This window comes from Dipodomys merriami, unplaced genomic scaffold, assembly GCF_024711535.1.
Source record: "Dipodomys merriami isolate MVZ:Mamm:240054 unplaced genomic scaffold, mDipMer1.0.p SCAF_617, whole genome shotgun sequence".
Classification (NCBI taxonomy): domain Eukaryota; kingdom Metazoa; phylum Chordata; class Mammalia; order Rodentia; family Heteromyidae; genus Dipodomys; species Dipodomys merriami.
The window spans coordinates 15,008-37,651 of NW_027206199.1; the positions used below are offsets into that span (position 1 = coordinate 15,008).

At 50.0% G+C, this 22,644-nt stretch overlaps 1 protein-coding gene across 5 annotated transcripts; it reads right to left on the reverse strand.

The window, feature by feature from the left end:
* Positions 1–3,394: 3,394 nt before the first annotated feature.
* Positions 3,395–20,991, reverse strand: LOC138814845 (spindlin interactor and repressor of chromatin-binding protein-like). Of its 5 annotated transcripts, none has more exons than XM_070003914.1 (7): positions 20,680–20,991; positions 14,419–14,748; positions 14,196–14,342; positions 13,915–14,046; positions 13,611–13,796; positions 11,761–11,868; positions 3,395–4,161 (listed from the first exon to the last, which is right to left on the reverse strand). In XM_070003914.1, exons 1-7 carry the CDS (start codon positions 20,804–20,806, stop codon positions 3,950–3,952), a joined length of 1,242 nt encoding a protein of 413 aa, XP_069860015.1. In that variant the 5' UTR covers positions 20,807–20,991; the 3' UTR covers positions 3,395–3,949. The 5 variants fall into 5 exon arrangements, with proteins under 5 accessions (XP_069860015.1, XP_069860014.1, XP_069860016.1 ...); XM_070003913.1 differs by having other exon boundaries at positions 13,611–13,811; XM_070003915.1 differs by lacking the exon at positions 11,761–11,868 and having other exon boundaries at positions 13,611–13,811.
* Positions 20,992–22,644: the final 1,653 nt, after the last annotated feature.

Consider the following 22,644-nt stretch of genomic DNA (forward strand, 5'->3'; position numbering starts at 1 on the left):
CCGAGGGACAGCACCCAGGCCTGAGTTCAATCCTCAGAATCAATACACACACACACAAAAGATAATGTTGTGGCTGGGAAGGAAGCTTCGTGGTAGAGTGCTTGCCTAGCATGCATGAAGCCCTGCGTTTGATTCCTCAGTACCACATAAACAGCACAAGCCAGAAGTTGTGCTGTGGCTCAACTGGTAGAGAGCTAACCTTAAGCAAAAGAAGCTCAGGGACAGTGGCCAGCTCTGAGTTCAAGCCCCAGGACTGGCAGGAGCAAAAAAAAAAAAAAAAAAAAAAAAAGCCAGAAGTAAAACTGTGGCTCCACTATTAGAGCAGTAGGATTGGCACCAAGGCCCAGAGTTCAAGCCCCAGAACCAACCAAAAAAAAAAAAGGAGAAAGAAAAAAAAAGCCATACTGAGCAGGAAACTCTGAGTCTTATCTCCAATGAACCATCAAAAAGCCAGAAGTGGCAGGGTGCCAGTGGCTCACACCTGTAATACCAGGAGGCTGAGATCTGAGGAGCTTGGGCATGAAAGGCCATGGACTCTTTTCTCCAATAAACTACTCAGAAAACCAGAAGTGGCACTGTGGCTCATGTGGTAGAGTGCTAGCCTTGAGCTGAAGAGCTGAGGGACAGTGCCCAGGCCCAGAATTCAAGCCCTGTGACAAAAAAAAAAAAAAAAAAAGCCAGAAGTGGAGTTGTGGCTCACATGGTAGAACACTCAAGGACAACATCCAGGCCCTGAGTTCAAGCCCAGGACTGAAGTATACATAGACAAAAATTAAAATCTCGGTTCACAGCACATGTGACCGCTATGACACTCCTGTACCAGGCTCCAGGAACGTTGTCAGCTCACCATTCATCGATAGGCTTTGCCATAATTACATCAGTAAAACTAAGTACACACCAGGCGACACGCTGGGTCTGGTAACAGGCATCTGAGGGACAGAGCCCTTAACCCATGGGGCTGCACAACAGCAGCATCACAGGTTTGCCTGCAGACTTCACTGTCGGACTGGGTGAAGTGCACACCTGTGATGCCAGCGCTAGGAAGGTGGAATCCGGGATCAAGAGTCGGAAGCCAGCTGGGGCTACACAGTGACTCTCAAAAAAAAGTCCCCACAACCTTGGGCAGCCTCCCCCCCTCCAAAAAAAAAAAAAAAATCAACACCAGACTAGCTAGACATGCTGTTTGACTTGAATAACTGGTGAATTTTGTGTTCAAAATTGAGGGCAGAAACATTTTTTTTTTTTTGTCGGTCGTGGGGCTTGAACTCTGGGCCTGGGCGCTGTCCCTCAAGGCTAGCGCTCTACCACTTGAGCTACAGCGCCACTTCCGGTTTTCTGGTGGTTTATTGGAGATAGGAGTCTCACGGTCTTTCCTGCCCGGGCTGGCTTTGAACCACGATCCTCAGATCTCAGCCTCCTGAGTAGCTAGGATTACAGGCGTGAGCCACCAGCGCCCGGCTCGAGGGCAGAAACATTTTTACTTTTTAGGTATCCATAAAGCTCTCCCTGACTTGTTTTTTTGCCAGTTGTGGGTGCTTGAACTGGGCCTGTCCCTCAGCTCTTCAGCTCAAGGCTAGTGCTCTACCACTTGAGCAACAGCAGTACTTCCGGCTTTATGTGCTTAATGTGGTGCTTAGGGCCTCGTGCATGAAAGGCAAGAACTCTACCACTGAGCCACCTTCCCAGCCCTTCTCCCTGACTTTTAACCCCAAGGACAGTGTGACAAGGGCGGAGGTGGCAGGGACAGAGGAGTTGGGCTGTGCTGGGGTTGGGATTCAAGACAGCAGAAAACTTTTCCCCACCACCATACTCGTCATGGCTGGGGGCTGGGAATGTGGCTTAGTGGTAAAGTTGCTTGCCTAGTATATGTGAAGCCCTGGGTTCAATTCCTCAGCACCACATAAATAGAAAAAGCCGAAGTGGTGCTGTGGCTCAAGTGGTAGAGTACTAGCCTTGAGCAAAAGTAGCTCAGGGACAGTGCCCAGGCCCTGAGTTCAAGCCCCTGGCCTGGTTTAAAAAAAACAAAAAAACAACCATATTCCTGGGATCACTGTGCACAAGGAAAATGTCACACAGGAAGGAATACACACAAGTGGATAGTTGACATTTATTGAACACTATGTGCCGGGCCCTAGAGAAATGGAATCAATGCAGGTTGGTCTCTGCCCCAAAGGAGCTCACAGACTAGAAGGCTAAGCAATAATCACCCCACAGCAGCAAAGGTGCATATGGAATCACAACTTCACAACCAAGTCTTATGTATTTTCCCAAGTGTATAAACTCTCAGCAACACAACCATGCTGTCTTAAAAGTCATACCACTGAAAGGACAGAGAAGAAGCCACTATGATTAAGCTTGTGCCATCAGAGCCAGATTTTCAACATTATTTATCCTTCAGATTAGGCACACCTTAGGTTAGCTGATGTGCAGTGGTGGAGGCCTAAAAGGTTCATGGCCCCATCCTGCAGTGGTTGAACCATCCTAGACTCAAGACACCTGCACAATGTTTCTTCTCCACCCCCCCCCCCCACCTCTTTCTAGCCTCCCCTGGACGAGGTCCCCATATAATCAGTTCCTTCTCCAGAGCTTGTTGGATGGGGTGAACGGACGATGTCCCAAAAGCCCACCAAGCTATAAGACTCTCTCACACCTGGCCTGGCCAGCCCACAGCATATCCTCACCCTTCCCGACAGAGCTGAACTTCCAGTTGGAAGTGGTAATCTATCCTCAGCTTGTCCTTACCTCTCCCTACATGCCCCTGACCTCTTAGGAGCAGTGGGTGCTCAAACCTATGCCGGCCGGGCTGGGGAGGGGATGGACAGACCCCAGAAGCAGCCTGGGGTGGGTTAGGTCAAGACATGCATCTGTGAGATTTGAGGTGGGCCATCTCCTGATCTTGATCCCAAGGTCAAGGCAATATGGGCAGAAGACAAAGCATGGCTGAAGGTTAGGCTGAGGAAAGGGTGGGAGTGGAGTATGCCACAGAGGGTGCAGGCTGGAGGACTGCCTAGGCCCACGTGCTACTTCCCCAGCACCGGGTAAGAGGGGCTTGCAGGAAGGCCAGGATGATTCCACTTGAGAAATTCCCCAACTCTGTGCTCCGTGGATGCGTGCTCCTGACCCACTATGGTCTACTGAAGCCTAGTGAACAAATTAGCCACACAACAGTGTGTTTCTGATCTCCTTTCCAGAGTGGGTTAAAGGAGGGAAGCCACTCTTCCCTAAGTAACTGACAAGTCAAGACAGGCCCAGGGGTAAAGCAAATCTTGCCCTGGCGTTGCTCACTGCTCCACCCCCGGGACAGGCGGCCTCTGCCCAGCACTGTCTTCCAGCCCTCATGGCGCTCACGTTGGCCCCAGGAGGTCCTTGTCCCCAAAGATGGCCCAGACTGAACTCTTAATAAAAAAAAATAATTTATTGTCAACAAAGGCAATATATACAACAGGACAACAGGTGAAAGGAAGAATGGGTGAATGGATGACTTTTCAGGGACAGAGTGGGAAGAGGTAATGGAGGCTTCCTGGTGGAGAAGCCTGAACAAGTTGGGGAGAAGGTGTCCCCCGAGGTAGTGGGACTCAGTTCAAACCCCGCTGTGACCACCTCTGCGTAAGGCACTGCGCCAGGGGAGAATGGTAGGGGGCTAAACATGGGTGGGAGGAGGTGGAGGGGTCACAAATGATTGGGATGGGTGTTCTCCACAGGCCCAATGCCCCAGCTCACAATAGCGCCAGCCACCACTGCCTACCTCGGGAGCCTGGCCTCAGACCCCGCGAAGGGCCCACACCTACCAGTACCCCAAAGTGATGGAGATGATGCTGCCCGCCTGCCCCTCCACCCTGCCTGATATTTGGTGTTAAAATTCTCTATCAGGTGGCTGAGATGATAGCTGAGTGGTAGGCCAAAGGGAGATGCTGCCTTTCTTCCCTCTGCCCCCCAGGAAAGCAAGAACTTACTCCCCACTTTCCGCTTCTGGCTGTCCCCGCACAGTAGCACTGGATTCTGAGAGAACTGTGGGCCAGTCTGAGCTGTCACCTGCTCCCACCCCCTTGGTGCCCTGGGGGTGCTTGGACCAGTCTTGCAAGAGGCTGACAGCTGGGGGCTCCTCCATCCGCACTCGGATAACCTGGAGATCCAGTGTCCCTCGAAGCCCCGGAGGGGGAGCTAGGCAGGGACAGAACAGAAAGTAAGAGGAAGGCCCTCCAGAGCCGGGAAATGTTCCTAACAGCTGTTTAACCATCCTCCCAGTGCCTATGTGAGCAGAAGCAGAGGGCATTGGGAGGTAGCAAGCTTGACTGGCATAAAGTGTTACCCTCTCAAGCAGGCCAGGCACTGCCATGAAGGCTTCCTCCTGCTTAGTGATATACATCACCTCTTCAACTCCTACCGCCAGCTGACTCCATCTCATATAAATCCCACTGAGACACCTGGCCCCAGGACTGACTAGGAGTTAAGGTGGCAATATAGGATGTTGCTTTGTCCCCACAGAGCTGTGTGTGCAGAGACAGAACCCTGGAGAGCATAGCAGCTTTGCAGCTTGAGCTGGGTTCTACAGCTACCTTTCAGGATCAGGGGAAGCTACTCAAAATGGCAACATGGGGCTTCCAGATAGCGAGGGCAGAATGTTGTGGTTACCGTGTAGCTACCATGTCTTCTGTGACATGGGCCCATTAAACCGGACTACGGGAGGCTCAACAGTAGAGCAAGCATAAGGTCCTGAGTTCACACCTCAGTTACCACAAATTTCATTACATTGGAAAGCAAAACCAGGAACATCAATGGGAACTGCATGGCCTATATTCAAATTCTTTGCAGTGTTGTTTTTCCATTATTTTTAGACACAATTATGAAAACACAGCAGAGAAAACAGGTACCATTTTGCCATATAGCTTGGAAGCATTTAAAATGACTCCTCAAGTTTAAAACCACTGGGTTGCACAACTGGGCCAGCTGTTTTGTGTTTGCATAATCTGGCTTGTGTTTCTGGTGAACTATAAGCCCCTTGGGGAAAGACAAAACCCTACTCATATGCTCATCAACTCAACAATAACTTAGGGCATGGGCAACTCCCATGTTCCCCATACTGTTCCACAGTTGCTAGGGACACAGCAGCAAGTGGAGCCAACCATGCTGACTTCTTGGGACTGACATGCTATTGAGAGCCAACTAAGAACAAAACCAGGCCAGGAGCCAGAGGCTCACGCCTGTATTCTTAGCTACTCAGGAGGCTGAGATCTGAGGCTTGTGGTTTGAAGATAACCTTGGTAGACAAGTCCATGAGACTCTTATCTCCAATAAACTACTCAGAAAAAGCTGTAAGTGTGCATTGGCTCAAGTAGTAGAATGCCCAGGCCCTGAGTTCAATCCCCAGGACTAGCAAAAAAAAGGAAGGACTGATAAGTCAAAGATACTCATGTTATCCACAGGCAGGAGCAACACCACAGCACACATGACAAGGAGTGGGAGAGCCAGCAACTGCAGAGCAGAGATGTAGAGGGAGCTGAGAGGCGGCCATAGAGCTGGCGGGAGATAGAGGAAAGAGCAAATGCAGATGCTGCCAGATACCATAGAACAGCAAGGCAAGGCCAGCCCTGCCAGCAGGTCAGGCATGTGGGGAAGGACACCAGCCTTCACACTGACTGACTTTCGCCAAGTGAGAGCAGCAGTGTGAGGAGCCCAACAGTGACTGGTGTGTTTTAGTAAGAACACTGACTGCTTTCAGAGAACAGCTGGCAAAGCTCAAAAGACAGAGACTAGTTAGAAAGTTGCAGGTCCTGGGGCTGGGAAGGTAGCTCAGTGGTAGAGTGTTTGCCTTGCATGCATAAGGCCCTGGGTTCAATTCCTCAGCACGACATAAGCAGAAAAAGCCGGAAGTAGCGCTGTGATTCATGTGGTAGGATGCTAGCCTTGAGCTGAAGAGCTGAGGGACAGCACCCAGGCCCAGAGTTCAGGCCCCACCTCTGACCAAAAAAAAAAAAAAAAAAAAAAAGTTGCAGGTAGCAAGCATGGGGAGTGGCAATGAAGGAGGTAGGAGGTAACTCTGTGCTCTACCACTTGAAAGCCATGCCCTCACCCTTTTTGTTTTATTTTCCAGATGTAATAAGAGCTTATTAAGCCTCACTGCCCTAGAGTCTACCCTTAGCTTCTATAACTCCATTTTGCTTTTATGACTCCTTAAAAGATAGAACTGCACTCCTAGCCGTGAGACTGGTTCCTTATGGTTTAACATTTAAAATATATATATATGTATTTTTTTTTTGGGGGTCCGGTCGTGGGGCCTGGACTCTGGGCATGGGCGCTGGCCCTCAGCTCTTCAGCTCAAGGCTAGTGCTCTACCACTTGAGCCACAGCACCACTTCCGGCTTTTTTCTTTTTGCTTATGTGGTGCTGAGGAATCGAACTCAGGGCCTCAGGCATGCAAGGCAAGCACTCTACCACTGAGCCACCTTCCCAGCCCCAACATTAAAAAGTATGTCCACTGTTCCGTTTATGTTCCTAAGTAATTGGTCCTAGAAATGAGCTCTAGTAATGGCCATGTGGCCCTCGCTCAATGCTGTGCTTGGCTTCTCTTAACTTCCCATTTGGCTTGGACCTGCCGGGAAGAACTATTAGGAACTTTCCTCCCCTGAGCAAACAAGGATGTAAATTTATGTGTCCTGAAAGGGGGCTCAGGACTGCATTTTGGGGCACACGAATGCACAATGTAGTCACTGGCCAGCTAATAAAGACTTTTTATCAACTACTGTGTGTGTGGTTGATATCTCCTGGTAGTTTACTTCATAACACAGATACTTTTTGTCCAGGGCCAGTACGTTTTCTGTTCTCCAAACTCTCCTTGTCAAGGTGCATACCACCACACTTAGCTTACAGGCCTGAGTCAACTACACCCAACTCTAAACTCTGAACCTCTTTTAGAAGCTTACTGATATGGGACTGGAGAAGCAGGACAACTTTGGAGTTTGACCAGAGCAAATGGAAAGATGGGGCTGCCAGTTTCCTAGGAAAGGGGAACTGGAATAAGTGGTAGAGACTAATGCCAGACTAGCCCTCTACCACTTGAGCCACAGCAGTACTTCCAGCTTTTTCTATTTATGTGGTGCTAAGGAATTGAACACAGGGCTTTGTGCATGCTAGGCAAGCACTCTACAACTAAACCACATTCCCAGCCCTGGATGTTGATCTTTTAGTCAATCCAAAAAAAAAAGAGAAACAGAAGTGCCAGGTGGTGGCACATGTTTATAATCCTAGTACTTTGGAGGCCTAGTTGAGGCCAGCCCAGAGTCTCATTGTGAGTGAGTGTGTGTGTGTGTGTGTGTGTGTGTGTGTGTGTGTGTGTGTGTGTGTGTGTGTGTGTGTGTGTGTGTGTGTGTGTGTGTGTGTGTGTGTGTGTGTGTGTGTGTGTGTGTGTGTGTGTGTGTGTGTGTGTGTGTGTGTGTGTGTGTGTGTGTGTGTGTGTGTTGTGAGGGAAGGGGCCCCTGCAGTGTGCAGTGCACATGCACACCAGGGAGAGAAAAAGGAACACATGGAACAGCCAGGGGAACAAAGTTGTTGCTAGGAGGAAAGCACGAGCGACAGGTCTACTCCCTGGTGCTGCCACAGCAAGAATGAAAGACCAATCAATGGATTGGGGATGTGGCTCAAGTGGTAGGCTCAAGCTAGGTCTTAAATTCATTCCCCAGTACTGCAAAAGAAAAAAAGAGAAAAGAAGAAAAGAAAGGAAGGGAAGGACATAAGAACTGACCACTGGGTTTAATTTTGAAGAAGTCAGTGAATCCTAACAAAAAACAATTTCAGGCTGGACTGTGGCAGATAAAACTAAGTGATTCAAGTGGAGTCCACAAAGAGATGACAGGCAGTCAGTAAAGAAAAGGCCTTCAGGATCCAAAGATGCACTGACAGTGGAAAGAATAAGAGGTTAAGAAAAGACAAATTACAGCTCTGTGCAGGTTGATGGGGAAGATCTGAAGAAGACAGGGCAACAGAGAGGAGAGACCCCATTGGCCCTAGACCTGGGGAAAAGGGCTAGCCTTGGCTGAGGGCAGCTCAGTCCTGTGCCAGAAGAAATGGAGGCCTGGAGACAGTGGCAGGGAAGGGGGGAAGGAACGGCTGCACACAGCTTGCAGATGGGCTTAGTGGAAAGAGAGACATAGCTTAGTAAGCAAGTGACCCTAGATGAGGTAATTAACCTGCCTTAGGTCTGCTGCTTGGCAACCTTGGACTGAGATCCCTCCTACTTATACCTCTCATATAGATGGGATTACAAGTCAGTACCACTATACCTGAGCTTGTTGGCCAAGATGGGCTTTTTTTCCTGCCAGGGTTTGCCTATACTTCACTTCCTAACCAAGAGGATGGGATTACAAGTGGGCACTACCACACCCAGCTTTTTTTTCTTCCCTAGTGCTAGGGATCAAATTTAGAACTTCATATATATGCTAGGCAAGTGGTCTACCACTGTCTAGTCCCCATATACCCCTTGTTTTATTGTTTGTCAGTTGTGGGGCTTGAACTCGGCCTTCCCTGAGCTTTTTTGCTCAAGGCTAATACTGTACCATTTTGAGCCACACCACACTTTGTTTTCTGGTGGTAAATTGAACATGAGACTTTTCTGCCTGGGCTAGCTTTGAACCCCATGGTCCTCTGATCTCAGCTTCCTGAGTAGTTAGGCTTACAGGCCTGAGCCTGGCTCCTGGCCATACCCCTTGTTTTTTAAGCCAGGTACTTGGTTATACTGCCCAGGTTGGCCTGTACTCTTAAGCTCAAGTAATCCATATGCCCCAGTCTCCAGAGTTACTGGGTCATTGGGGACCCCCACACCTGACATAGTTTCCCCTCCTGGAGAACAGAATCATAATACTTTCTATAGCTTATTTTTAGGAGATAGCATGCCAGGGAAGTTCAATATGTAGTAAGCGCTGGAGAGGCGGGAAGCTGGGAATGTGGCTTAGTGGTAGAGTGCTTGCATCTCATACATGCAGCCCTGTGTTTGACTCTTCAGTACCACATAAACAGAAAAAGCCAGATGTGGCACTGTGGCTCAAGTGGTGGCACACTTGAGTAAAAAGAAGCCCAGGGACAGTGTCCAGGCCTTGAGTTCAAGCCTAAGGAGTAGCAAAAAAAAGAAAAAAAGAAAAAGAAAAAAAGAAAAAAAAAAGTCCCTGGTTTCTCTTAGCTCTATGTTTTTTTTTTTTTGTGCCAGTCCTGGGGCTTGAACTCAGGGCCGGGGCACTGTCCCTGAGCTTCTTTTGCTCAAGGTTAGCACTTTAACCACTTAAGCCACAGCACCACTTCTTTCTGTTTATGTGATACTAAGGAATTGAACCCAGGGCTTCAATGCAAGCTATACAAGCACTCTACCACTGAGCCACATTCCCACCCCTAGGGACTTCCTGAGTTACCATGGTCAAGTGTCAGTTCTTGCTGGAGGTGAGAAGGCAGATGTATGGGGTAGGGATTCAGAAGAGTGAAGCATGGGACATGGGCAGGAGAGCCCCATCCAGAGGTATAAAAAGCAAGCTGGGCTGGGTGCTAGTGTTTCACACTTATAATCCTAGCTACTCAGGAATCTAAGATCTGAGGATCATGGTTTGAAGCCAGCCTGGGCAGGAAAATCCATGAAACCCTAATTAATCAGCAAAAAGAAGCTAGAAGTGGAGCAGTAACTCAAGTGGTAGAACACTAGACTTGAGTCAAAAAGCAAAGGGATAGGGCTCAAGCAAGTTTAAGCCCCAATACTGGTTAAAAAAAAGAGAAAGAAAAAAAGAAAACTGGGGGCTGGGAATGTGGCTTAGTAGAGTGCTTGCTTAGCATTCATGAAACCCTGGGTTCGATTCCTCAGTACCATATAAACAGAAAAAGCCAGAAGTGGCACTGTGGCTCAAGTGGTAGAAAGCTAACCTTGATCAAAAGAAGCTCAGGGACAGTGCCAGGCAAAAAAGCAGCTCAGAGACAGTTCAAGTCCCAGGACTGGAACTCCCCTTGATCCCCCCGTCCCTCAAAAAGAAAGAAAACTGGGAGAAGTTACCTGTCTTTGGGACAGACTAAGCCCCTTTAGGCCCTGGCCCTAGAAAACACTCACCAGCCCTGCCCAAATGCCCTATCATTTCACACTCTCCCTTGGACTAATGCATCTGTGTGTGTATGTCTGTCTGTGTGCGCCCACAGATGCACTGTTCCTCTAGCAGAAGCTGCGGCCAACCTCTCCTCAGGGACTCTGGAAAGCCAACACTTGACTGACAAAAAGACAGGCATGGTCATCTGTCTGAGTTGTCCTTTTGCCAGGCACTGTTGTAGGTACTGAGGACATACCAGTGAGCAGAATACAGGGCCTGTGTGAGGCTACCAGTCCCATGGATGCCACACTTGCCCACTACACTCCTGCCAAGTTCAGGTTACAAGTCCCTGTGCCTCACTCAAGCATTCTGACTAAGCCCCCAGGTACTACTCAAACCAATGTCAGCACAACAAAAAAGCCTTCTCCCTCTGTGACTTACGAGTGGACCTTCCAGCTCACTTCTCTTCTGTCCTAGACACTGTATAACTCCTCCTACAAAGGCCTTGGAAAACTCTAGAATCTTCCCAGACAGCCTCATATCCAGCTCCCTCAGCTTGGTTAACTTATCCATAGGAACCATTTCAACAACTAAAGCCTTTTTTTTTTTGGGGGGGGGGGGGGGAGAAGCCTGGTCCTGGGGCTTGAATTCAGGGCCGGGGCACTGTCCCTGAGCTTCTTTTGCTCAAGGCTAGCGCTCTACCACTTGAGCCACAGTGCCAATTCCAGCTTTCTCCCCCCCTCCCTTTTTTTTTTTTTTTTTGGTCAGTCATGGGTGCTGAACTCTGGGCCTGGGCACTGTCCCTTAACTCTTCAGCTCAAGGCTAGTGCTCTACTACTTGAGCCACAGCGCCACTTCCAGCTTTTTTCTGCTTATGTGGTGCTGAGGAATCGAACCCAGGGCCTCAGGCATGCAAGGCAAGCGCTCTACCACTGAGCCACCTTCCCAGCCCGTCCACTTCCAACTTTTTGAGTAATATATTGGCAATCAGTCTCATGGATTTTTCTGACCAGGTTGGCTTTGAACCGTGTGTGATCCTCAGATCTCAGCCTCCTGAGTAGCTAGGATTACAGGCATGAGCCAAGGGTGCCCAGCTCCAAAGCCATTTCTTTTATTTATTTTTTTGATCCGGTCCTAGGGTCTGAACTCTGGGCCTGGGCGCTGTCCTAGTGGTAGGCTAGCGCTCTACCACTTGAGCCATAGCACCACTTCCGGCTTTTTTTTTTTTTCTGCTTATGTGGTGCTGAGGAATCGTTTCTAAGCGCTAAAAAAATAAACTTTTTATTATTTTTTTTTAATGATAGGATCATTCCTCCCAATCTTTTAGAGAATGTCACCACATACACAAGCATACAGAAAAGAACCTTCTCTGGTTTGAGAAATCTGTCCAGGCTCTGGGTTCCTCCAGCATGGGGCCTCCCTACCACCAGTGAGTTAGCTCCCAACAGACTTGAGTTTTCTGGACCAAAGCCTGCCTTGTGCCTCTTATTCTCCACAACTTCCCTTGGGAGCAAGTGCCATGACCTTTGTCATTGTATTACTTAAGTGTACCATCTCCAAGCCCCACAAATCATGCTGTTGCCAACAACACACAGCTACCCTCCTCTGGCCCTCTCCTAACATTTGTAGGCTTATGGAGCCCCATCCCTCCACTGTACCCACTCACCCCAAACAAACTTAAACCTCAAGGATTCTCTGCTCCTCTACTCACCACCCCAGACAGGTAGAGTTTGGGCACAGGGCACCCTGGGACAGGAAACGAAGGCCCGCTTCAAGCATGAGACTGGAAGATCCATTACACAGTGGAGAGGCCAGCCATCTAGGAGATCCATGGGTGAGCGGAGACTCGGAAACACTCAAGTCCAAGTGGGCCAAGTGAACCCAGGGAGGCAGCATTGGAACGTGACTCAAGCTGAAACTTGAGACAGTTAGAACTGTGATCTACGTGAAGGGGTGAGGCCTGTCTTGAGAGGAGAAAAGGGGGCCTGTTTTGGTAAATAAGTAAACAAAAGCAAACACAAATACAGACACACGGAGCTTTGCGAAGAAGCAGAAGAAAGCAATCAAACTGTTAAGAGCCAATGCCAGTGAATCCTCAGAACCTGCAAATGTCTTATTATACAGCAAGGGGGAATTAAGTTGAACATATAATTAAGGTTGTTAATCAGCTGACTTAGAAGAAGAAATGGGCACTTGCCTAGCCTGTGCCAGACTCTGGGTTCTATGCTCCAAACTACAAAAATGGATAGATAAATAGATCTGCCTGGATTATTTGAAAATGTTCACTGTAAACACAAGGGTCCTTAAATGAGGAAGAAAGTTAGATGACTCAAAGATGGCATCTTGAGAACCTCTACTAGCCACTGCTGGCTTTGAGAATATGAAGAGGCCACAAACCAAGGAATACGGGAAGACTCCAAAAGTTAGGAAGGCAAGAAAACAGATTTTTCCCTACAGCTTCCAGAAATAAACACAGCCTGCCAATACCTTACATTTAGCTTAGGGAGACTCATTTTGGTCTTCTGACTATAAAATAAATATGTGCTGTTTTAAGCCACTAAGTTTGTAGTAAGTTATTTCAGCAGCAAGTGGGAAACTCATACAGTGGACTCTGGGGAGGAATGAGCCATCTTTTTGAAACTCAGATTCTCCATCTAGACAAAGGGATACTTGCCCTTTTCATATTAAGTTTTTGTTTTGTTGGGCTGGGAAGGTGGCTTAGTGGCAGAGCGCTTGCCTTACATGCCTGAGGCCCTGGGTTCGATTCCTCAGCACCACATAAGCAAAAAGAAAAAAGCCGGAAGTGGCACTGTGGCTCAAGTGGTAGAGCGCTAGCTTTGAGTTGAAGATCTGAGGGACAGCGCCCAGGCCCAGAGTTCAGGCCCCATGACTGGACCCAAAAAAAGAAGTTTTTGTTTTGTTTTGTTTTTGAGATAAGGTCTCACTAAACTCATTCACAATCCCTCCATTTTAGCTTCTTGAGTGCTAGGATTATAGACTGTGCCACCATGCCTGCCTTTACAAAGCATTTTTGTGAGGCCCAAATGAACTGTACAGAAGCTTCTTAAAATCAGTGGACAGATGCAAACACAAGCACTTGCCATCATAGAACTGGTATCTCTAGGGAGTATCTATGTGGTCTTCTTACCTATTTCTTCCATACCTTATGGTTTCTGAAACAGGTCTCACTACTTAGCCCAGGCTAGCCTTGTACTCTTAATCATCTTGCCTCTCAGCCTCCCAAGTACTGTGATTACAGACACATACATCTAGTTTAACATTTGTGGGAATTGCCAAACACCCCATCTGGGCTGCTTCTGCACCATGGTGAAGGTAAGGTGGGTTCCTTTTGGGCTCCAGCTGGAGAGGGCTTTATGAGTACAACTGGAGGTCAAGGCTTTTCAGGAGATGCCCAACCTAATGACCATCTCCAGAGAAGTCCTGAGAACACTGGGAAATGCTCAGTTGTTTAGCCTAGGCTGTACTACAGAGCAACTTCAGAGGTTGGAACCCAGGATACTGCCTGCCCTCCTCCCTTATGGTCCCCTCAGAAGGGCTCACCTGAAGAGGGGCTTACTGCCTGGGGTAGGCCTTCTCCTGCTGCCTGGCCCTCTTTAGGACAGTCCTTGTTGTCTGTGGCTCTAAGCTGGGTATGAGAAAAGAGCTGGAGGACGAAGCCAGGAGGGAAGGTGCCATCAGTGAAGTGGCGGACCTCGGCTGGTGCTGCGAATGCCTCAGCTGGTGAGTCTGGGGATGGAGGGTCTGGGATGGAGGACAGCAAGAATGGTCAGCTTTTACCCCCAGAGAGCTGCAGATGCCCCCTGCCTGGCCATGCCTACACTATGTGGCCAGGGCCAACACTTACCTGGGTCAGGATCCAAGTTTTTGGTCACTGGCCTTCCTCTCTTCTTTCTCACAGGCTCTTCCCCAGAGGGTTCCTTCCATCTCTGAGTGCGGGACTTCTTATTATTATTTCCTGGCTCTGTAGCAGGGGCAGCTGCAAAATAAAAGATGAGGCCACCATGCCTGAACCCCACAGCCTCAGGCTCCTAACAACACCTTCCTGCCCCAGCCTAGATCATAGGGCTTGTGCTTCACCCCTCACCCCCGCCCACACCACCTTCCCAAGGTCCCCTGTTGACTGACCAAGCAGCTCAAGGGGGCGGAGTCCTCTAGGCCGGCTCCTTTTAGGGAGAGGGTTGTCCTCGGAGTCCAGGAGGACCACGATCTCTGCTGGCATCCTGGCAGTGTTCGGGTTGGAGTCTGGATCTGGCTGGACATCCTGGCCTGATTCTGAAGGGGCAAAGGCCCACTGAGCTCCCAGGGCTCCCACGGGCCCTGCTTCTCCCTCGGCCCCCACCCTCCCTACCTGGGCTCGGTAGGGATGGCTGCTCAGCTTGGACATCTTGCAAAAGGGCCACTCCTTCACTCCAGGCCTCCAGGATGTTGTTCTTCTCAGAGCGGCTCAGATCTAGGGTGTGTGGATGCTGCTCCAGAATGTGCATGCGTGCTGTTTCGGCCGAGGGGAACCGGATCTCTGACCCACACACCATGCACAGTGTCCGCCCACCGCCTCCAGGGCTGTTTCCCACCAGGAACTCCTGTTCCCAAGACACTTGCTGCTTGGGCTCTTCACAGCCATCTCCACCTGCCTCCAAAAGGTTGGGCCGAGGTGGCGGGGTCTTCTCCTGTTGGGTTACTGAGAATGGAAGGAAAATGTCTGTAAAGATGCCCATGGCTGGAAATGATGCTTAGAACACATCTATGTGGGACAGGTGAGGGCCATGCAGTGTTCTTCCCACCAGATCTCACAAAGCTCCAGGCACGTGCACAAAGCCTAATATCTCTACACCTCTTATCAGTCCTGGGTCTTAGGCTCCATGTTTCCCAGGTTGGCAGTCTCTGGACATCTGCCCAAAACTCTTGACTATTTGGTGACATCATTCCTATGACATACTCCTCATGGTTGGCTGTAACTGTACTTGATTTTCGTGACACTAAATTTTATCATCTTCTGGTCCCCATGGGGGAGAAAAGATATTCTGTCAGTGGCTCACCTGCTGGTTCCTCTACATGTTGAAGAACAGGTCTTCAAAACACGCTCTGGCCCCCTCACAACTAGCCTTGACCAGTGCTCCCCGAGTATTTGCAGTGATGGCTTTGCCCCTACTGAACCATATGCCACCTGTTCTACCTGCTCTGTGTTCTTGAACTAGCACTGCACAGGTCAACCATGGTGGCATAAACCTGTAATTCTAGCCATTCTCCTGTATGAGAGGATCATTGTTCAAGACTAGCCTAGGAGCTGGGCAGGTGGCTCAATGGTAGAGCGCTTGCCTTGCATGGATGAGGCTCTGGGTTCGATTCCTCAGCACCACATAAGCAGAAAAAACCGGAAGTGGCGCTGTAGCTCAAGTGGTAGAGCACTAGCCTTGAGCTGAAGAGCTGAGGGACAGCGCCCAGGCCCAGAGTTTAGGCCCCACAATTGCTTCCCCCCCAAGCCCCAAAAAAACTAGTCTGGGCAAAAGTTAGCAAGGTTATATAAAAGACAAGCTGGAGTTGGACTGGGGATGTAGCTCAGTGATAGAACCCTTGCCTAGCATGCATAAAGCCCTGCATTGTTCTCCAGCACCACCTCCCACCTGCAAAAAAAAAAAAGTTAAGCTAGAGCCAGGTACCAGTGGCTCACATGTGTAATCCTAGCTACTTAGGAGGCTAAGATCTGAGGCTCTCAGTTTGAAGCCAGACCTGGGACGCAAAGTCCGTGGACTTTTTTTTTTTTTTTGGTCGGTCGTGGGGCTTGAACTCTGGGCCTGGGCGCTGTCCCTCAGCTCTTCAGCTCAAGGCGAGCGCTCTACCACTTGAGCTACAGCGCCACTTCCGGTTTTCTGGTGGTTTATTGGAGATAGGAGTCTCACGGTCTTTCCTGCCAGGGCTGGCTTTGAACCGCGATCCTCAGATCTCAGCCTCCTGAGTAGCTAGGATTACAGGTATGAGCCACCAGCGCCCGGCATGAGACTTTTTTTTTTTTGGGTCCGGTAGTGGGGCCTGAACTCTGGGCCTGGGCGCTGTCCCTCAGCTCTTCAGCTCAAGGCTAGTGCTCTACCACTTGAGCCACAGCGCCACTTCCAGCTTTTTTTTTTCTGTTTATGTGGTGCTGCGGAATCAAACCCAGGGCCTCATGCATGCAAGGCAGGCGCTCTACCACTGAGCCACCTTCCCAGCCCTCCATGAGTATCTTATCTCCAACTAACCACCAAAAAGCTAGAAGAACTGTGGCTCAAGTTATAAAGCACTATCCTTGAGAGAAAAAGCTAAGGGACAGTATCAAGGCGCTGAGTTCAAGCTCCAGAATTGGAACTAAGCCTAAAGCTGGCCCGGTACTGCATAACTGTAGTTACAAAGCAGAGAAGGACCTTGGTCTAAGGCTAGTTCCAGATCCCACAATAACAAGATAAAAAGTTGAGGGCCGGGAATGTAGCTTAGTGATAGAGTACTTTTTTAGCGTGCATGAAGCCCTGGGTTCAATTCTTCAGTACCACATAAACAGAAAAGGCCAGAAATGGCACTGTGGCTCGTGATAAGAGTGCTAGCCTTGAATAAAAGCAGCTCAGGGACAATGCCCAGGCTTCGTGAGTTCAAGCCCCAGGACTAGCATAAAAAAAGTTGGGTGCTGGTGGTTGACGCCTACAATCCTAGCTTCTCAAAAGGCTGAGATCTAAGGATCATGTTTCAAAAACAGCCCAGGTAGGAAATTCCATGAGACTCATCTTCAATTAACCAACAGAAACTGGAGAGAGACAAAAACAGCAAGAGAGAGAGAGAGAGACAGAGAGAGAGACAGAGAGACAGACAGAGAGACAGACAGACAGTCAGTCAGAAGAGGGAAGGGGACAAAAAGGGAAGGGGAAGACAGAGAAGAGGAAGGGAAAGAGAGAAGCTCTGATGGGAGAGAAACCCTTTACAGCTCACCAAGTGTCTTAAGACCGATGTTAGCTGGATAGGTCACTGTTTCTGGCAAGGGTCTATGGTGGCTCTTTGACCTCTTACTTGCACCAGAAAGGATGAACAAACACAAGCTAACACCTAGGAGCTGTATCCAGAACAGACCTGAGCCTTGGCCTGGGCCAATCTAGGGCTCAGGTGAACTGTACTCACTTCCCATGAGACAGGACCCCTGACCTCTCAGTGGTCATCCATTCTTTCCCACCACTCCCTCAAACCAGCTCTCCTAAAGGTTACCAGTGAACCCAGCAGGAAGTTCCTCAGCCTGTCAGCTTTCCAGCTAGATTTTTAACTCCAGATATATACAGGGCACCAATCAAGCTTCTTTTTCTGCTTTTCCACTGCTGCTTCTCAGGCACCCTTGCAGGGTTCTCCCCACAGTAGGGTATGTGTGCAAACCCTGAGGGTTCAATTCAGGGTCTCGGTGCTGTCCCTGAGCTAATGCTCTACCACTTGAGCCACAGGTCCATGTCAGGTTTTATTGGTTTTTGTTTTGATAATTAGAGATCAGACTCTCTGGGACTTTCCTGCCTGGGAGGACTTTGAACTGTAATCCTCAGGATTCAGCCTCCTGAGTAGCTATGGGTTATAGGTGTGAGCCCCACCTTTTCACCTTCCCTCCAAAGCATGGCACCTTGTGTCCTCTGCACACTGCAAGCCAAAATTTAGTCTAAAATCTCCAACACCAACAGAGCTTACCAGTGATAAAGGACTGAATCAATCTCTACCCTCCCTTCCATCCAGGACTCCGGTCCTTGGACTCCTTGCTTGGCCTCTTCCCTCTGATTCTTACCTTTATTATTGCCTCTTAATGATGCTCATATATTTACACTTCCTACCAGAATGCTATATGGCCCAGACTGGCCTTCTTGTGATTCTGCCTCAGTCAAGATTATAGGTATACACCATCAAACTTGCTCGTAATTGGCATCTTGAATTTACCATTTTCAAAACTTAACTTCCAATATCCCAACTCTACATATACCCAGTCTCCTTCCTTCTCAATACAGGAAAGCATCCTTCAGTTGCTTAGGCCAAAAGCCTGAAATTCACCTTCTCACATACTTAAATTATCTACACTTGATCTTTTCTCTGCCTAAAAGGCTCTTCCCTCCAGCTATTTCCAGGGCTGGATCTCTAACTTCCTCTATGTCTGTGGCTCACACCTGTAATCCTAGCTACTCAGGAGGCTGAGATCTGAGGATCATGGTTCAAAGGTAGCCCAGGCAGGAAAGCTGGAGACCCTTGTCTCCAATAAACTACTCAGAAAAAGCCAGAAGTGGCGCTGTGGCTCAAGAGGTAAAGCACTAGCCTTGAGCAAAAGAAACAGTGCTCAGCTCAGGCCCAGAGTTCAAGCCCCAGCACCAGCCAAAACAAAAAATAAAAAACTCATTACCTGACTTACACACTTTATTTTTTATTTTTTTGGGTCCGGTCGTGGGGCCTGAACTCTGGGCCTGGGTGCTGTCCCTCAGCTCTTCAGCTCAAGGCTAGCGCTCTACCACTTGAGCCACAGCGCCACTTCTGGCATTTTTCTTTTTGCTTATGTGGTGTTAAGGAATCAAACCCAGGGCCTCATGCATGCAAGGCAAGCGCTCTACCACTGAGCCACCTTCCCAGCCCAACTTACACACTTTAATAACAATAAAATTATATTTTTTTAAAAGTCACCTTTGCAGGGAGCTGGTAGCTCACACCTGTAAACTTAGCTACTCAGGAGGCTGAGATCTGAGGTTAGTGGTTCAAAGCCAGCCTGGGCAGTAAAGTCTGTGATACTCTTATCTCCAATTAACCACCAGAAAACCAGAAGTGGTGCTGTGGCTCAAAAGTGGTAGAGCATGGCTGGGAAGGTTGTAGAGTGTTTGCCTTGCATGCATGAGGCCCTGGGTTCGATTCCTCAGCACCACATAAGCAGAAAAAGCTGGAAGTGGCACTGTGGCTTAAGTGGTAGAATGCTAGCCTTGAGCTGAATTGCTGAGGGATAGTGCCCAGGCCCAGAGTTCAAGCCCCACAACCAACAACAAGTCACCTTATTGAAGAAGCTTCTCCTTTCTAACTACTCAATAGAAATTTCTTGTTCCTCCCCTTTCTTACCAAGCTATGTCGTGTGTGTGTGTGTGTGTGTGTGTGTGTGTGTGTGTGTGTGTGTTTGAGGTACTAGAGTTTGAATTCAAGGGCCTTTGTGTGTGTGTGTGTGTGTGTGTTTGAGGTACTAGAGTTTGAATTCAAGGGCCTTTCATTTCCCTAGCCTGGTGCTATACTCACTTGAAACATTATCTCCAAGATTGCTTTTTGCTGGCTGTTTTGGAGATGGGAGTTTAAGCAATTTTTCTGCATGGACAGGCCTCTAGCCTCTATCCTCTAGATCTTAGCCTTCCCAGTATCTAGAACTACAAGTGAAAGTCAGTAACACCTAGCTCAATATACTTGTTTACTTATCATTGCCATATATATATATGTTCAAGGCAAGGTTTCACCAGACTTGTTTATTGGGTTGTTACCCTATAAACATTGGTTGATGAATAAACCTCTCTAGACTTCTATTTCCTTCCTGTTAATGGGGATGAAGCCACCCTTACAGGGTTGTTGGGCAGATTAATGGAGATGGGTTAGTAATAACGGAGGATGGGCTAAATGCTAAATATTCTCAAAGAGAGACCCTTTCACTCCCCTGTTTTATCACCTGCTTGTCCCCAATAAGGTTGAGAAATGGTGATACATCTAGGTTTGGGTGGAATTACAATGAATGGCTCACCCTATCGGAAAGAGGTATTGGACAATGAAGAAATATTTGCATTTTCATGAATATTAAGTCTTCCACAAAGGTGGCTCTTTTGTTTTCCAACGGTTTGCAAACCCCTGAAGACTAAACCAATTGGTAGAGGGAGAAGGGAGAGCGCGTGCTCCCAAATTGCCCCTCACCTCCCATTAGAGGCTTCTTGATGCCTTTTAGATGGCTGAGGGGGGGGGGCGGGGGGAGACCTAGCCAGCGCTTCTTTTTTCCTCCTACTAGGTGTTGGACGCAGTTCATTCATCGCACTTGCTGGAGAACCTGACACCTGTGGCTCCAACAAGGGAAGGCCTGGGGATGGGTGGGGGCGGGAAAGCCTAATTCTTGGAGGGGGTCTTAAAATTCTCCTTTTGGAGGTCGACCCGATACCTCCCTCCACCCTCTGAGTCGCTACCGCGCCCAGTCTCGGGCCTAGAGGCCTCGCCAGCCCCTCGGCCTAAGACACAGCCGGGCCCCGGCGTAGTCAAGGCAGAGCCCGCGTACAGTCGGCGCCCCTCCCGGGGATCCAGTCTCCGCGCTGGGCCCCGGCGAGGGGGCGCCAGGCACCGGAAGATCCGTTTAGCGTCGGGTGTGGATCGAAGTCTCCAGACCCGGGGCCGTGGTGGGGGAGGGGGACTCGGAGAGGCCGGAGATTCCAGACCCGGCGGGGGAGGAGCGCGCGCGCGCCGGGCCCGGACCGGAGGGGGAGGGGCCGCGGGCCGGGGCGCCAGGCCCGAGGGTGCCGGGAGGGGGGGGGCCTCCCGGGGGACCCAGCCCGCCAGGCCTCGGGGGTCCGAGCCTCCCCCCACTCCCACCCCGGCCGGGAAGCCAAAACGGGGTCCCCGCCATCCTCACCTCTGAGCATCGGCTCGGGGCGCGGTATGACCGCCACCACCACGGCCTCATCGTCGTCCTCCCCTTCCTCACACTTGAGTGTCACCTCAAAGCAGTCGAGCGCGGCGCCCTCCGCCCTCAGGGCCATGGCGCGGCCGGCCGGGGGCGACAACGGGGACCAGACTTCGGAAGAACGGCGCGCAAGGCCTCGTTCGGCTGGTGCAGCAAGCGGGCGGCTGCTCCCCACCAGACACCACGCCGGGCCCCGTAGCGCAGGCCCCGCCACGCGCCGCCCGCCCGCTCACTAGCTGGGCCAGCCACAGAACTCAGAGACCCGCGACCCCGGGCGGGGAGGACTCAATCCGGGGCCCCGGGCCCCACGGGCTCCCTTTTATAGAGGCTCATTGTCGGTGCCCGCCCGCCAGGCCCGCCCCCTGGTCCTGATTGACCAATCACGAGAGGCCCCACGCAAGCCCCGCCCCCGGGCACGCGGCGTTGTTAGAGTCTTGGAGACCGCGGGCGGCCGGGTGGCTGGCGTGGCGGGGAGGCCCCTGCTTCCCCCGGTGCGGGCCTCGGGATGGTGGGCCGACTCCACGGAGACAATGCCTTGCTGGGCATTGTTGCTGGTGCGCCGACAGCTAACCGGGGCTCCAGGATTTTTTTTTTTCCCTCCCGTGCACGAGCCAGCCAGGAGGTGTCCCAAGGCGGGAAAGGCACTGTGGACCAGAGGAAAAGGACCTTAGCCCGGAAGCGCATTCCTTCTGATCTGGCGACTGTGACCTTGAGCAATTTGAATAGCTCATCTTTTCTTCCAAAATGCATTTCGGACCCTTCTGGCAAAGGAATGGAGAATGAAGAGGATGTGACCCAATGGATAGGACTTTGGTGGTGGTGGTGGTGGTGGTGGTACTGGAGTTTGAACTCAGGGCTTTACACTTGCTAGGCTGTCACCCTACCACTTGAGCCACACATCAGTCCAGCTTTTTGCAGAGTACTTTGGAGACAGTGTCTCCCAGACTTTTCTGTGTGGCCTGGTGTGGAAACCAAGATCCTCCCCAGCTCAATCTCCTGAGGAGCTAGGATTACAGGAGTGAGCCACCAGTGCCTGCCTATGTTTGTTTACTTATTTCTTTGTGTGTTGGCTTGAACCCAGGGCCTTACACTCCCACTTGGCTTTTTTGTTCAAGGCTGGCTGGGGCAACCTGGGCAGGAAAGTCAGTAAGACTGGGGCTGGGAAAGTGGCTCAGTGATAGAGCGCTTGCCTTGCATGCATGGGGCCCTGGGTTTGATTCCTCAGCACCACATAAACAGAAAAAGAAAAAGCCGGAAGTGGTGCTGTGGCTCAAGTGGTAGAGCGCTAGCCTTGAGCTGAAGAGCTGAGGGACAGCACCCAGGCCCAGAGTTCAGGCCCAGGACTGGACCCCAAAAAAAAGAAAGAATTAACCGCCCCCCCCAAAAAAAAACCCTGAAAGTGGAGCTGTGACTCAAGTGGTGGAGTGCTAGCCTTCAAGGACAGTGCCCAGCCCTGAGTTCAAGCTCCATGATTGGCACATACAAAAGTCACCCAGACTTTCCTGCCTGGGCTGTATTTGAACCACAATCCTCAGATCTCAGCCTCCTGAATATCTAGGATTACAGATGTGATCTAACCACATCTGACTTACCTTTTTATAAATTTAAGTCTATAGATTGTATGGCTCTACCCTAGGGCACCCAGCTATCTCAAGAGATTCCCTAGATCATAGTCCAGTTGCCCTGAAAATGCTGTTACAGTCATGCACTGAGTGAACTTTTACTCTGTCACATAAAGTGGGTGCTTCTGCTTCTACAAAGATCTTCAGGAGAGATTTCACTGCAAAAACTGACACTGAAAATCCGTCTGATACCATTGTATTGGCCAGGTACAGAGGTTCAAGCCTGTAATCCTTGCTACAAAGAAGGCAGAAATCAGGAAGACCATACTCCAGGCAAGTCAGGGCAAAATGT